The 13,200-nt window shown below is 48.4% G+C and overlaps 5 protein-coding genes across 5 annotated transcripts in view; 3 read left to right on the top strand and 2 right to left on the bottom strand.

Moving 5' to 3' along the window:
• Positions 1 to 1,981, top strand: part of F4812DRAFT_218810 (GTP-binding family protein) — a 2,930-nt gene extending 949 nt beyond the window's left edge. The window contains exons 2-3 of the mRNA XM_047930420.1: positions 143 to 293; positions 654 to 1,981. Coding sequence (XP_047786305.1) covers positions 143 to 293; positions 654 to 1,556 — 1,054 coding nt within the window. The 3' untranslated portion in view covers positions 1,557 to 1,981. The remainder of the gene's footprint in view (positions 1 to 142; positions 294 to 653) is intronic.
• A 635-nt stretch (positions 1,982 to 2,616) lies between these two features.
• On the top strand, positions 2,617 to 4,334 carry F4812DRAFT_468170 (ubiquitin 3 binding protein But2 C-terminal domain-containing protein; the record flags this gene model as incomplete). Its single annotated transcript, XM_047938751.1, has 2 exons — positions 2,617 to 2,863; positions 2,926 to 4,334. 2 exons carry the CDS (start codon positions 2,617 to 2,619, stop codon positions 3,948 to 3,950), a joined length of 1,272 nt encoding a protein of 423 aa, XP_047786304.1. The 3' UTR covers positions 3,951 to 4,334.
• F4812DRAFT_218606 (putative MFS transporter) lies at positions 4,165 to 6,924 on the bottom strand. The gene is made up of 9 exons (XM_047930418.1): positions 6,304 to 6,924; positions 6,157 to 6,252; positions 6,085 to 6,094; positions 5,992 to 6,017; positions 5,799 to 5,921; positions 5,543 to 5,745; positions 5,270 to 5,460; positions 4,902 to 5,199; positions 4,165 to 4,806 (listed from the first exon to the last, which is right to left on the bottom strand). The coding sequence occupies exons 1-9, from the start codon at positions 6,631 to 6,633 to the stop codon at positions 4,380 to 4,382; spliced, it is 1,704 nt and encodes a 567-aa protein (XP_047786303.1). The 5' UTR covers positions 6,634 to 6,924; the 3' UTR covers positions 4,165 to 4,379.
• A 1,183-nt stretch (positions 6,925 to 8,107) lies between these two features.
• Positions 8,108 to 9,296, top strand: F4812DRAFT_218708 (uncharacterized protein). The gene is made up of 3 exons (XM_047930419.1): positions 8,108 to 8,192; positions 8,312 to 8,472; positions 8,888 to 9,296. Exons 1-3 carry the CDS (start codon positions 8,182 to 8,184, stop codon positions 9,232 to 9,234), a joined length of 519 nt encoding a protein of 172 aa, XP_047786302.1. The 5' UTR covers positions 8,108 to 8,181; the 3' UTR covers positions 9,235 to 9,296.
• Positions 9,297 to 10,075: 779 nt separating this feature from the next.
• Positions 10,076 to 11,165, bottom strand: F4812DRAFT_463043 (Phox-like protein; the record flags this gene model as incomplete). The annotated part of the gene is made up of 3 exons (XM_047938144.1): positions 10,076 to 10,139; positions 10,288 to 10,466; positions 10,620 to 11,165. The coding sequence occupies 3 exons, from the start codon at positions 11,163 to 11,165 to the stop codon at positions 10,076 to 10,078; spliced, it is 789 nt and encodes a 262-aa protein (XP_047786301.1).
• Between the last annotated feature and the right edge of the window lie 2,035 nt (positions 11,166 to 13,200).

Genomic DNA, 13,200 nt, shown 5'->3' with positions numbered 1-13,200 from the left:
CTCTCGCGTTTTTTTTTTTTGTTTTCATACTTTTTTTCTTTGGTTATGTTTCTCACGGTCTCCCCCCCCCCCCCCCCCCCCCCCCCCCCCCCTGAGCTTGATTCTATTCTATAAAGAAGAACGTGTTGCTAATATGAAATAGTGCTTCCGATGTCGTTATCCACGTGTTGGATGCCCGCGATCCTTTAGGAACTCGATGCCGTAGTGTCGAGAAATACCTAAGAGAAGAAGCACCCCATAAACATCTTATTTTCGTCTTAAACAAGACCGACCTGATACCCACGAGCGTAGCTGTAAGTGTTTGCCATTTTATGTTTACTTGTACAGTTCTTTGTCTACCCCCAATGGTTTTAGTCAGGGGACTTCCTCCTACTTTCAATGGGAAGTCATCCGTTACGTCATTGGGAGATTGAATATCTCAACTTACTGTTCTTGGCCCTTGGGCTGGGAACTGGCGGAGCCTCGTCTTGAGGCACTGCCATTAGTTAGGCCGTGTTTCATTTGAGTTGAGATCTATCTCTACCCGTTTAGGGTGGCCGGTGGTAGATTTCTTAGTAGTGATTCATACATACCAATTTCCTATTTATTCATTTATTTTGTCTACTCTTTCTCATATAATTCATACCTGGACTTTTCCACTAACCTTGTTCAAGGCTGCCTGGGTCCGAAATCTGTCTACTGAGTATCCTACCCTCGCTTTTCACTCAAGCGTCACCAACCCATTTGGTAAAGGATCCCTCATCCAGCTTCTCCGACAATTCTCGCAATTGCACAAGGACCGAAAGCAGGTATCAGTTGGGTTAATAGGTTACCCTAACGTGGGCAAGTCCTCTATCATCAACACTCTACGCGGAAAGAAGGTTGCTCAAGTAGCTCCCATCCCCGGTGAGACTAAGGTCTGGCAATATGTTACTCTGATGAAACGGATATACCTTATTGATTGTCCTGGTGTGGTTCCTCCTAACCAGCATGACACCCCTCAGGATATCCTGCTTCGCGGTGTGGTTCGAGTCGAGATGGTAGAAAATCCCGAACAGTACATTCCTGCATTAATGGCCAAGGTCAAGCAACACCATATGGAGCGAACCTATGAAATAAAGGGTTGGAAGGATCATATCCATTTCTTGGAACTCCTTGCTCGAAAGGCAGGTCGTCTGTTGAAGGCTGGTGAGCCGGATGTCGACGGAGTTGCCAAGATGGTCATAACCGACTTCATGAGGGGTAAAATCCCCTGGTTTACTCCGGCGCCTGTCGTGGAAGGGGATGAAGGGAAGGGCATCGAAGGTCGCCAGGGTAGACTCGGAGAAATGCCGAAGAAACGGAAGAGGGATGATTTGGAGAGCGTCCCAGATACAACTGTAGCCGCATCGGCCACATCCGTCGGAGAGAAGGAAAGTGTGAGCGAGGGCGAAGACTTCGAAGGTTTCAGCAGTGATGATGACGAATCGTCAGAGGATGAGGCTGCGGCCATCCGTGAAGATGAGGAAGACGATATGATACCCCTGGATGAACTGAGTGATATTGACGATAGCGACGGTAGCGAGGACGATGGATGAATAATCGTTTCTACTCCTTAGAAACAATCAATATGCCTAAGTTATCTCGTCGGGCCAAGGCATACCTACCGTAGCCAGCCCGTTTATGCCTGGGTGTCGTCTAAATGGGAGTGGATTGGTCGTTGTGTAGGCGAAGCGCATATATATGCGTGTCGTCTAGCTGCAACTAGCTCTATCGGAGGCACAGCAGACGGAAGAGATCTCCTATGTCTTCTAGACATTCAACAGCCGGCGTCACACAACTACCTGAGGTTACATCGAAACCAGGCTAGTCCTATATCAGGATGCTGTCAGACATAGATTCCAAAGGCCTCGAATCTAGCCTGACGTGAGAGCTCACAAGCTGCCGTCAAGATGGCGCATCAAGTAAATAGTCCGTACCTACCTTGGGTTAATATTCCGAGGGATGCAAGGACTCTACAGCATTAGACGGGCAACAGAGTGAGGACCATAATGGCCGAGGGGATTATACATCGTCAAAATATGACGATTTCCCTTATACAGCCCTCTAAATATATGCTAATCCCTTGCGCTTTACTTTCCTCTTATTATGACTAAATGTGATAATATTTAATGCGACCGCGAATATCTTTACGTATAAGTCGTATAAGTTGCACTAAAAACTGGTAAATTGAAGCTTAGGAAAATGGCCCCTTTAAATTACGCTGTTGCTGTTGTCAGAATTCATTCTCCTTCCATTGTTGTTTAATTTTCATGGTCGCACTTGTTCCCGTCTTGAACAACGTGGGTACAGATGGTATTAAGGGGATCGAGGTGAGCAGTGCCTGCTAGATCGTCTATGTACGTTTGATATGTTCCTACCCGAGATTTGGCCTCACTCTTGCCGCCATGGATCTTAGTTACTTTTGTCTTTTCATCTTGAATTTGTCGTTATTGTTTGTTGCAATCCAATTTCTCTCTCGACTTGCCTTGGTACCTAGCTTTCTTGGCCTGGTTTTGGGAGATCCTCTTCATAGTACACATAGTTCCTTTTTTTCTTTTGGCTGTGTTTGGAATTTCCCTAGAAATTGTCGAGAAACTCGAGGCTTCTGTAGCCGAGATGTTGCTGAGCACGAGACTGTTCGCGGTTCTGGCGTCGGTTACCTCTGTAAAGGGCATATCCCCCGCGCCTATTCAGTTCAAAGCCGGGTGTTCTTTTCATTTGACGATAGCGAGTGGCCACAACGGGACCGTAGGCCAGTTAGCGGATGGCCAGATACGGGTTGGGAGCGACCTGGCGCCGTCTCTTTTCACCTGGTTTGGCGATTCATTCACTGATCATCGTGGGAGAGGTTGTTGGTGGACCCGTACGGCTTACCGATGTTCCCAGCCTGAGCTCCGATGAGATTTGACTAACTCGACGTTATAGCCCCTTCATTGGTCCTTCAATGCGATTTAAACCAAGCACCAAACCACGGGTTCGTCATTGGATGCTACGGCGGCGTATCGTTCCAACACCAGTCCCTGTTTTACGAATGCCAGACAGGCGACGGGGACGAGGTGAACTTATATCTAGAACCCAATGGTGCGGACTGTTCTAGCGTCACGCTCCATGCTGATAGCTGCCGACCCGCGTGTGCCAGTGCAAGCTTTTCGTCGAAACAATCTACTGTTACTGCTGCTACTCCTGCTACTGTTGCTACTCCTGCTACTCCTACTACTTCTACCGCTTCTACCGCTTCTACCGCTTCTACCGCTTCTACCGCTTCTACCGCTTCTACCACTGCTACCACTGCTACCACTGCTACTACTGCTAGAACAGTCGGCGCATCTTTGACCTCTACCACCACTCCGTTTCACGCTTCAACGCGCCATACATTGCAGACATCTTCGCATAGTGGAACCTCCACAGCCTCATCGTCAGCTTCGACAAGCAGACCCACTCCGTCATCTAGAAATTGCGAAGAACCTGATTTCGAACGCCCAGACGAGATCATCCTAGTGGACAAGGGCAAACCTGATACAGCGAACGGTTTGAACCCTAGCATGATCGTTCAACTGACGCCGAACGTATCCGCCATTTTCGTCTTCGACTTCAACTCCTCGGACTCGACCAAGCAGTGTTCCCTCGTCTTCGACTTGCCGTCGATCCAAGATCAGCAGCACCCCCTCTATACCTTGAACGGGACTGGGTTGGTGAGCTTCGCGCTCCTGGAGGATCCGCCGGATGACCCTGCGAATACGACCTACAATAACGCGCCGCCTGTCGCGATGCCGCTCGAGGCAGTGAACTTGGAGCCGGGCATAAGCGCCCAGCCGCTCGAGTTCCCATGTCCCGGGGAGGACGGGCACGTTGTGGCTGCGATGCGCGATAGGCCGGGTTCCGACGTCTACCTGCACTACCTGGAAGGCAGGTCCGAGGTGCCGGTCGGATTGTACCTTTTAAAGTGCTGAATTATTTACCGTTTATAAACGGAGGGCTCAAACTACTACCCTGGAGAGACTCCGGATGCTATAGGGGTTTTACGTATTGAAGTATGATCGAACCCCCTTTTTTTGGTACGATGTAATTTGGAACTTTATTCGCTAGGAAGCCTACGTGGAGGGAATGTGTAATGGGCGGCGACTACGCGGAGCTATGAGGCTTAGGACATACAAATAGTTGAAATAGTAAAACCAGTTTTTAATGCAGTCAACAGAAAGGTTCTCCGTAGGCTGATCATACTGTGCTGTATGATAATCACAGATGTGCTAAATCTAAGTCTCTCGCCAACGGCTTCAATGTCAAGCCACAGATCAGCTTGTGTCCTTATGAGAAGGTTGCGTAGGTACCTGTCTTATAGGCTGAAAAGAATACAATAGATATTACTAGAAACCCTTTACTCAAGACTTCCTGGTTTCGGCAGTACCCATAGTACCAGCCTCCTCTCTCCCAGTATCGCCCTTCTCCTGAACTAGATGTTGTGCGGTAACGTGTTCCTGTGCCATCGAGTAGCCTTTCACCGTCACGCTTAATAGTAGGCCTGCAGCCGAGAAGGCTATGAGTGACAGCCATATCGAACTTAGCGCATCCGAGAATGCCTGAATCATCCGCGTCTTGGTATCTCCGTCGGCCATATCGTGGATCAGAGCGACTATCGCGGTGGCATCGCGCGAGTACTCATCGGCTAGGGATGCGAATCCCGGGATTCGTAGAAGGTTTTGCTTCAATGAGTTCTGGAAGATGACCCCAGAGACAGCGACGCCCAGGGCTTGGCCGAATATGCGGATGAAGGAGAAGAAACCGGCAGCTTCGCCGTTAAGCTCGGGTCTGTAGAGAAGGTATTAGCTTGGAATCAGAATCTACCTGTCCTAGTCTAACGTGATTTTGCTAATACTTGTTATTAGTTGGAGACGGGTACGTACTTAGTAGCAGCTTGGATAGCTAGGATTTCTGCCGTGAAGAGCATGCCGACCCCGATACCGAATGGGATATTCAGGAATACCCATTGGGTAGCCGTGGTGCCTGTGCCCAAAAGGTATAAGAGGCCGGAGCCGGCGGTGGTTAAAACCCACCCCCCCCAGAGAGCCCATCGGTATCGTTTCGTCAGGCCGGTCAGAGCTCCCACGGCAACGCTTGAGAGAGACAGGCCTACTGTCTCTGGAAGTAGAGCGATCGCCGAAGTTACTGGAGAATATAGCTTTACAGCCTGATAGAATAGAGCTATGACATAGTCAGATATTAGTGCCGAAGGGTCTAGGAGGGGAATGGATTTAATATAAAGTGTTCTTACTGAGAAAATATATCGCAGCATATAAAATCAGGCCGTGTAACATGGTTTGGATATAAGCTGAGATCGCCGTCCAGGTTTCGAAGATGCGCTTGTCTACGATAGGGTCTGTTGCGAAAGAGAACTCCCAATAAACGAAGCAGAGGATCCCCAAAAACCCAATAATTAGAGGTAGAAGAGCTTGGTAAGATGCCCTAGATGCGGGTTCGTCAATAGGAAGTCTTTCGTTGAAGCCGTTAGGTAAGGTAGATATCATGAAGAACACTTGGTACCTACCATGGAAAGGCAACACCTCCGGTAGTAATACCGAACAGAAAGCAAGCGGAGCTAACTGAGAACAGCACAGAGCCGATCCAGTCAAACCTTTTCAGCTTTTCGACAATGTGCCCGGGTATTTGTGCTTGCTTCAAGAATAATGTGACCAGGAGCATTCCGACACCAACGATAGGCAGGTTGATCCAGAAGATCCACCTCCAAGACTTTCAAAACTTAGTCTCGTAAAGCAAAGAGGTGAAGAAGATAGGATACGTACAACATCCTGAGCAAAACCAGCTCCGATCAAGGGCCCGGTAGCGGTGCCGATTCCCCACATGGCCGAGTTGATGCTGAACCAAGTACCTCGATGTGCTAGAGGCACAAGGTCTGATATGAGAATCTTTTTTATATATTAGCTTTGAGCCGCCTCGATCCTTGCACTAAGATAGATATACGAAGGGTGGATTCACCTCCAAAAGTACGATAAGTCCTCCGCCTAATGGAACGATAAGTACGAAGTCAGGTACCTAAGGTGACATAGTCAAACTAATTTGGCAACCTACCTCCTGCTCCCTGTTTTTGTTAGAACTATATATATATATATATATCAAAATCATAAGAAGTCTTGCGCTCACCTGAATAGTCCGTCCAACAAGCACGATACTGAAGTTCCCCGCAAGTGCAGCAATAAACGAGCCGCCTACGAATCCAGCACTGCTCACATACAGCATCTAAATGACCCACTTAGCAATATAATCATTCAAGTGTGCCACAAGACTTACTATTCTCCGGCCTAGGATATGTGACATTGAAGCAACAGTAGGCTGGATCACCGTCGAAGCCAGAAGGAAACTCGTCCCGGACCAGAACGCCTGCAAAGCAGTCCCCCCTAGCTCCGCGCTCATGATCGGCAGCGCAGTGGGCAAGCTGGTCGATTCAATCGCTACGGCCGACACGATGGTCAACAGCGACATGAAAGCTAGGAGAAAGCGTTTGGTGGGTTTCCAGCCATCGTTGCCTGGCCCAATAGACGGATCGTCGTCTGCTGTTTCCGCGACGCCAGAAACCGCGCCGGATGCCTCGGCGGGCAAAGAGCTTGGTGCTATCTCCATCGCGGTCGGCGTGTGGACTGGTAAAGAAAAGGGAGAAATTGATGTTGAGTAAAGCAGTGAGAGGGTGCTGTGCTGACATGCATATGAAGATAGGCCATCGTTTTGTCCAGCGGTCTACGACGGTGTGTTATCGGCAACGAACCGTAACTGGGATCGGCCTTAGGTTACTCTCCTCGCTCGATTGGGAAGGTGGATAAACCATCTTTGGTACAGAGCTCGCTGTGAATAGCCTTTTAGACTTTAATGGAAATGGCGTATATGAGGGTAATAGAATGCGAGAATGTTGCTAGCATGTACATACTGAAGCCTTCTTGGACATTTGAAACTCTTCATCTGTTTAACTCTGAGGCTTTTCAGCTGCAAGAGATAAACAACGAGTTGAATTGGCAAACGATGAGCCAACTCTGATTGGTTCTCTTCCTCTTATCAGGTTTACGATATACGCATTCCTCATCGTCACTACAAGCAGTCGTACTGCAATATGCGTATGCAGACGAATGCCCGCAAACAGTAAATTCAGTGATGGAGTAGGTATCCGGACACATTATTTAAAGCCACTGACTGCTCTTTGAACTAGGTACATTAGGTAGGACTAGTCAACGACAACTGATTAAAGGAAGAAGATTTCCCTGAAATATAATGTCTCAAGTTCGTGCAATGAAGGTCGGTAGAATATTGGCGACCACGAGTCTTCCTCGGAAGAGCTGATGTGAATTTCGAGTGAGGAAAGAGAGTTGAGTATGAAAGCTGAAGGCCACATAATAAATAAGAGCTTAATATCTTGACGAAGACCCCGCATTTCAAGATGATGGGCAACACGGCATGTTCCTTCAAAGGCTGGCTGACTGGGGGCTGATAGTCCGCCGCGGGAGCCATAGGCATTAGCAAACTTCAGATGCAATACTTGTCTTTCTGCTTTGCTTATAGCTTCAAATTTCGGTCATTGAACTCGGTCTTGTCATAATATGCTCACCAATGAATGAGAGGGGGTGGTTTGGAGACAATACGATGCAGCTGGAGCAACCTAAAAGTTAACAGTGGCTTCTAGGGAGCGTAATGTATAGCGGCCATTTCGGAGCCTCGGCGCTTGCGGCATAAGAGGCACCCGGGACAGGCCGGGGCGGGTTTGGGCCGGGCTTGTCCGGAAGGCTAGGTGGAACCGCCCGCAGCTTCGAATCACGATGGATCGACAAACGCGGTCTTTGCCGCATGTTCGACATGGCAATCAATGGACCAATAGTGATGTTACCTAGCAGAGAAGAAAAAAATTATGCGGCCACTAAGAAGCCCACTTTATTAGGTGGTGAGCCTCACAGGTATCCCGCTAGGGCGATTCTTCGAAAGTCCAATCCTGGACAGGCGAGAGATACCATCCCCATTGGAAGGCGATATGCAGCTAACGAGAAAATCGGTACATTGGGGGGCCTTTGCAAGGTTACGTATTGTACAAGATTTTTAAGTTTTTAGGGGTCCAGCAGTAGTAAAAACCTGCAACAAACCACCACTTCGAAAAGAAACAAAAAAACATTACGGCACTATCACGCAATCATGCTTCGCTGGTACGTAGTATGAATGTCACCTCCACGACAAATATATGAAACTCCTTTTTTTTCCTATTGAGCCGGCATATATGTTATTATCTAATGGAATAATAATGCTGATACGCATATTGCCTTAGGTACCAACGAAAGCTGGCCTCTCGGCCCTTGTTGACGCAGAGCGTCACAACTGCCGTGCTGTTCGCCGTCGGCGATATCACCGCGCAGCAGGTCGTCGAGAAGAAGGGTCTTGAGAAGCACGAGATGGCTCGAACGGGTCGCATGTTCCTCTATGGTGGTGGTAAGTTTCAATTCGTCATACCTCAGACATAACCTAAATACTTTATTCATTTTTCATGATAACCCCTAAAAAATTCTCAACGCTGATTATCTCATCTCACACCTCACACCTTCTCATTCACCTGTTTAACCAACGCATCTTCTTTACCCCACATTTTACCCCCAAACCCCAATTTCACCGTTTTCCAATTCCCTCACCTTTACCCCCTTTTCCCCACAACGGGCATATTCCCGCAGCAAGGAAGCAAAAATAGTTGGCACTAGCCAAGAAAAGCATCGCAAACTTAAAAACTAGTTAAAAAAAAAGAAGAAAGAAGAAAAGAAAGAAAAAAAAAATCAAAATCAAAATGAAGATGAAGATGAAGATGAAAACAAATAAACCTGGACGCTAGCTAACCTTCCCCCCTCCCCTCTAGCCATCTTCGGCCCCGCCGCAACGACCTGGTTCGGGATCCTGCAGCGGTCGATCCGGCTGCGCAACCCGCGGGCGGAGACGCTGGCGCGCGTGGCCGCGGACCAGCTGCTGTTCGCGCCGACCTTCATCGGCGTGTTCCTGTCGAGCATGGCGGTCATGGAGGGCGGCTCCCCCCGGGACAAGCTCGCCAAGAGCTACCTGCCCGCCCTCCAGACCAACTACCTCATCTGGCCCTTCGTCCAGATGGCCAACTTCACCTTCGTGCCCCTCCACCACCGCGTCCTCGTCGTCAACCTCGTTAGCATCGGCTGGAACTGCTACCTCAGCATGATTAATAGCAAGAAATGAAGTGGAAATGGAAAACGGAAACGGACTGGAACGGAACGGAACGGAATGGAATGGAACGGAACGAGTGGTCTTGGTGACTTGCTAGGTTCGTGGCTGGCTGGCTAGCTAGCTTTTTTTATTTAGGTTAGTCGAGAGAAGAGCCTGGGAGCTTGGGAGGACGTCGGCGGTAACGAGGAACATAACGGCATGCGGTGGTATTGTTGGGATTGAGTTTAACGGCTGAGGGCTTTATAATATGCATGCATGTCTCCTGGGAATTAAAGGATTCCAAAAGGGACTGGGCTGGGGAAACTACGGCGATAGACTGGGCGGCGTTTATGACCGAGCGTTCGTGCTGTCCGTCTATAGAGAGTAGTCTCTTGCATGTCGTCGTTGATAGACCTTTTTTTCGAGCCATTTAGTCTGCGGTTGCGGTTGAGATAGAGTATATAGGTAGATTGTGGTTTGGCCTAGAGCAAGAGTCTATTCCCGTGTAGCGGCATTTATACAAGCATTCACACAACTAACTTCTCTTCTGTTTCGATATAAAGATGATATTTTAAAAAAAAAGAAGGATTCGAAGAAATAGTATAAATCCAAGTTTTCCAATATATTAGGTTAGGTACTTTTGAATATAAGTTAACACGCTACCGGCGCTCTCCAGCCGACCGGATCCAACATCCCACTTCCCCTCCCTTCCTCCCTCCATCCACCTATCGTTCCCGGGTATCCAAGCGATTGTGTTCGTACAGAATTAAGCATTACTTCGTGACGTGCGTCGAGATCGTGCGGGTGACCCCCCCGCTAAATACCTAATTTAAATAGCCCGACTGTCCAGCTTGGTTTTAAGCTGGCGGCCGGTTCATGAGAAGAGGAATTCCTTCAGGACAGGCGAGCCGGAGAATTCGGGATTCAGGAGTATACAGCTAGATAGTTATTCCACGTTAGTATATAAGTATACCTATATATAAATGTTTACTTATCCTCCTCCATCTCTGGTAGCTAGCTAGCTGTAGGTACTGGCAAGAGTAAACAAATAAATAAATAAATAGATAAAAAAAATACGACACTTACTTCAGAAAATACTGAAGACCCGCCCGACGCCTCTCCAGGAACTTGGGCCGGAACTTGGATATCATGCTCTTGGGGGGCAGCTCGGGCACCGCGGCCTCGAAGTTGGGGAACGTGCGCACGAGGCGCCACCGGAAGTCGTCGAACTCTGAATATCGTTTTCGTATGTTCATATAGCTTCCCTATAAATCCGATTTCGAAACGTTAGTTTCGCACATCCCCTCCTTTTCTCTCTCTCTCTCCCCCCCTCCCGTCTTTTCCTTTTCCTTTTCTGTTTTGGGGGAGGGGGGAAGGGAAGGGAAGGGATGAGGAGAGGAGGAGAGGCAGGAACTTACGCTTAACGTCTCGACTCGAATGTTCCAGACGACGAACGCGCCGATGTTGGTCGCGCTGCCGTTCACGGTGACGTAGTCTGTGATCTCGACGCTCTTGGCCCAGCACGCGCTTCCCCGGTCGTCCAGGCTGTTGCTCTCGTTGTCGAGCAGCGTGATGCCGCCCGCGGGGAGGGACTCGACGGACGCGGAGGATACCCCCCTCGCGTGGAGCGGGTTGTTGTTATTGTTGCTATTGTTGTTGATCCAGTACGGCGGGGGCGTCACGGGCGAGATCACAGGCGCATCTTCTTCTCTCTCCTCCTCGATTTGGCGATCTAGAGACGACGACGGGTCGGTGGTAGTAGTAGTAGTAGTAGTGGTGGTAGATGTTGGTTGCGGCGCATTCGAGGCGTTTGAGTCGGTCTCGGTATCGGTCTCGGTTGCAGGAGGCGAGGGGGGCGGGTTTGGGCGTAGCGTTGCTTGCGACAGGTTCTTGTGTACGACTCCGGTCGCTACGCCGCCATTGGCGCTCGTCAGTGGTGTTTGGGTCTCTACGACGGATGCCATTCGTCCCAATGCGCCGGCGCGCAAGGCGGAATACGGGCTCCGAGGCTGTAGAAGTGGATGAGGAAATGCGAGAGGATTTATCGGAATACGGGATTGCGATCGTAGCAGTCCAGTTTGTCGAGGGAGGATGGATTTGTATCTCCTAGGTATGTAATCTACCTAGGTAGATTTCTTAATTCTAAGAACCAATTCCACAAAGGAATCCGACAGAGTTGGATACGATTTGAGGCTAAGAGGTTCTAAAGTCCTTGAAGGTTTAAAATTGCGCTAGGTTAAGGAACGAAGATTCGATTCGATTAAACGTGAAGTCGTACCCCTGTACGGCGCCGCCGTTCAATTGGTGTTGCAGGGTGTTGCAGGGATTTATCGACGTGGGGAAGAAGAAACAGCCCACGTCAACGTTTCGGGGCCCGGCACGGACGTTTATTAGGGGCTTTCCATAGTGGCTTTGTCTTATCGATTATCTATGCTGTGCTACAACACCAAGAAAGCGCTCTTATCTGTTGTGACACCGGCTCTAGAATTTGACATTCCAAAGGTCTTTCTATTTTACATAATACCTAGGTAGTAAACGGGATTTGTTGATTAGCTAATGCTGATTATACACTCAGGCACTTAACCGTAGATGGTATGAATGTTGTGCTAGCGAGTAGTCTTATCTTTTGAGCTTTTGAGATTACATAGTAGTTAGCCATGTTCCCGTCACGATCAAGGCCCAAGGATAGGAGTATGGATGCTTCTAGATAGATACCTAGTTAAGCTGCAGTTAGCACATTGCGTAAATATTTTATCGACATCCCACTCATAACTCAAAAATATTGCCGATGAAACATATCTCTGGGGTTCAACGCCTAGTAATAGCCGTCTAAGTTACTATTTTGAGAAAGAAGGGTTACGAATGATTATGTACAAATTCGATTTCCCTCGTCTCTGACTTTTTACGTATGGCAGAAACTTATATCAACGAGGGAGTACTAGATATTCATCGTGACATGGGTATAGTTGGTGTTAATAAATCCTGAATGATGCCTTACTTTATTAGCTACTTGTATCTTGGGTCTCTTAAGCAAGGGGGGGGAGGGGGCTGCAAGATAGGCAACTACCGCGCGGCATATCTTGCGTATTTAGCATGCGATAACCATGTCTACGAAGTACACAATTTGATATATAGGATATGACTTATACGGCGCCTCCTCGTTGGGCCGAAATGAAAGAGGCGGTCAACAACTTCTTATTTCTTATCTGTAGATGGTAGATCAACGAGCATGTTTATCCTCGAGATTGCAGAGGCACGGAGATCCCGTCATGGACTGTCGGAGAATGTCTGGTTACGGATGAGGTTGCCATTCCGCCGGATTATCGGCGTCATTCCGGGTTACGATATGGTAATGGTAAGGTAGCCTTCATACCTTAGGTAGGTACACATGTTGCTGCTGTTGTTGTTGCCGTTGCATCCGTCTTCGTTTTGCACTGCGCCGAATCATGCTGTGTGACATTTATCTTAATCTGTCTAACATTTGACTCTGTTTATATGTCCGATCTGAAACAGACTTCAAATTGCCGAGAGGCCGGGCGGACGACAGGCGGATGGGATGTATCAAAGACGGCTACGGTTAATATATTGAGGGGACATGACATGTCTAAGAGGTAGGTATCCATCCATGAAGGGGGACCGCGCACTGTCTACTTTATATATATCGTTCGAGCTATTAATCCGGAGATACCTGACATGCTTACCAGATGTAGTTACGATGCGTTACAACGGCAGCGGGCATGGGAATGCAGAAATGTCAGAGGTTGGGAGTTTTTTTCCTTTTTTTCTTGTATCAAGCATCGTCGCTCAGCGTCGGTCGGGGTAATGCGGGGATTCTGGTAACTTGATTGGTAATATACGAACGATCACGGATGGGGACCGAAGAGGAGTAAGGAATAACAAATGTCTTATATTTCGTGTTGTTTGTTGCGGGGCTACACGAAGAGCATACCTTTACATATAGTTTGTGTACCTACCTAATATAGTATGTATTTTTAGGGG

This window comes from Daldinia caldariorum, assembly GCF_022478825.1.
Source record: "Daldinia caldariorum strain CBS 122874 unplaced genomic scaffold F4812scaffold_22, whole genome shotgun sequence".
NCBI lineage: Eukaryota > Fungi > Ascomycota > Sordariomycetes > Xylariales > Hypoxylaceae > Daldinia > Daldinia caldariorum.
The sequence above is the reverse complement of the archived record's forward strand: the minus strand, read 5'-3'. Positions and strand labels throughout refer to the sequence as shown.

Bases quoted from the DNA above. Each gene is read 5' to 3' on its own strand.
- F4812DRAFT_218606 (XM_047930418.1), bottom strand. From the start codon at position 6,633: ATGGAGATAGCACCAAGCTCTTTGCCCGCCGAGGCATCCGGCGCGGTT. The intron at 5,922-5,991 runs GTGAATCCACCC...TATATAAAAAAG, and splicing joins GACTTATCGTACTTTTGGAG to ATTCTCATATCAGACCTTGT. The intron at 5,461-5,542 runs GTAGGTACCAAG...ACCCGCATCTAG, and splicing joins GGAGGTGTTGCCTTTCCATG to GGCATCTTACCAAGCTCTTC.
- F4812DRAFT_218708 (XM_047930419.1), top strand. The intron at 8,473-8,887 runs GTAAGTTTCAAT...CCTCCCCTCTAG, and splicing joins CATGTTCCTCTATGGTGGTG to CCATCTTCGGCCCCGCCGCA.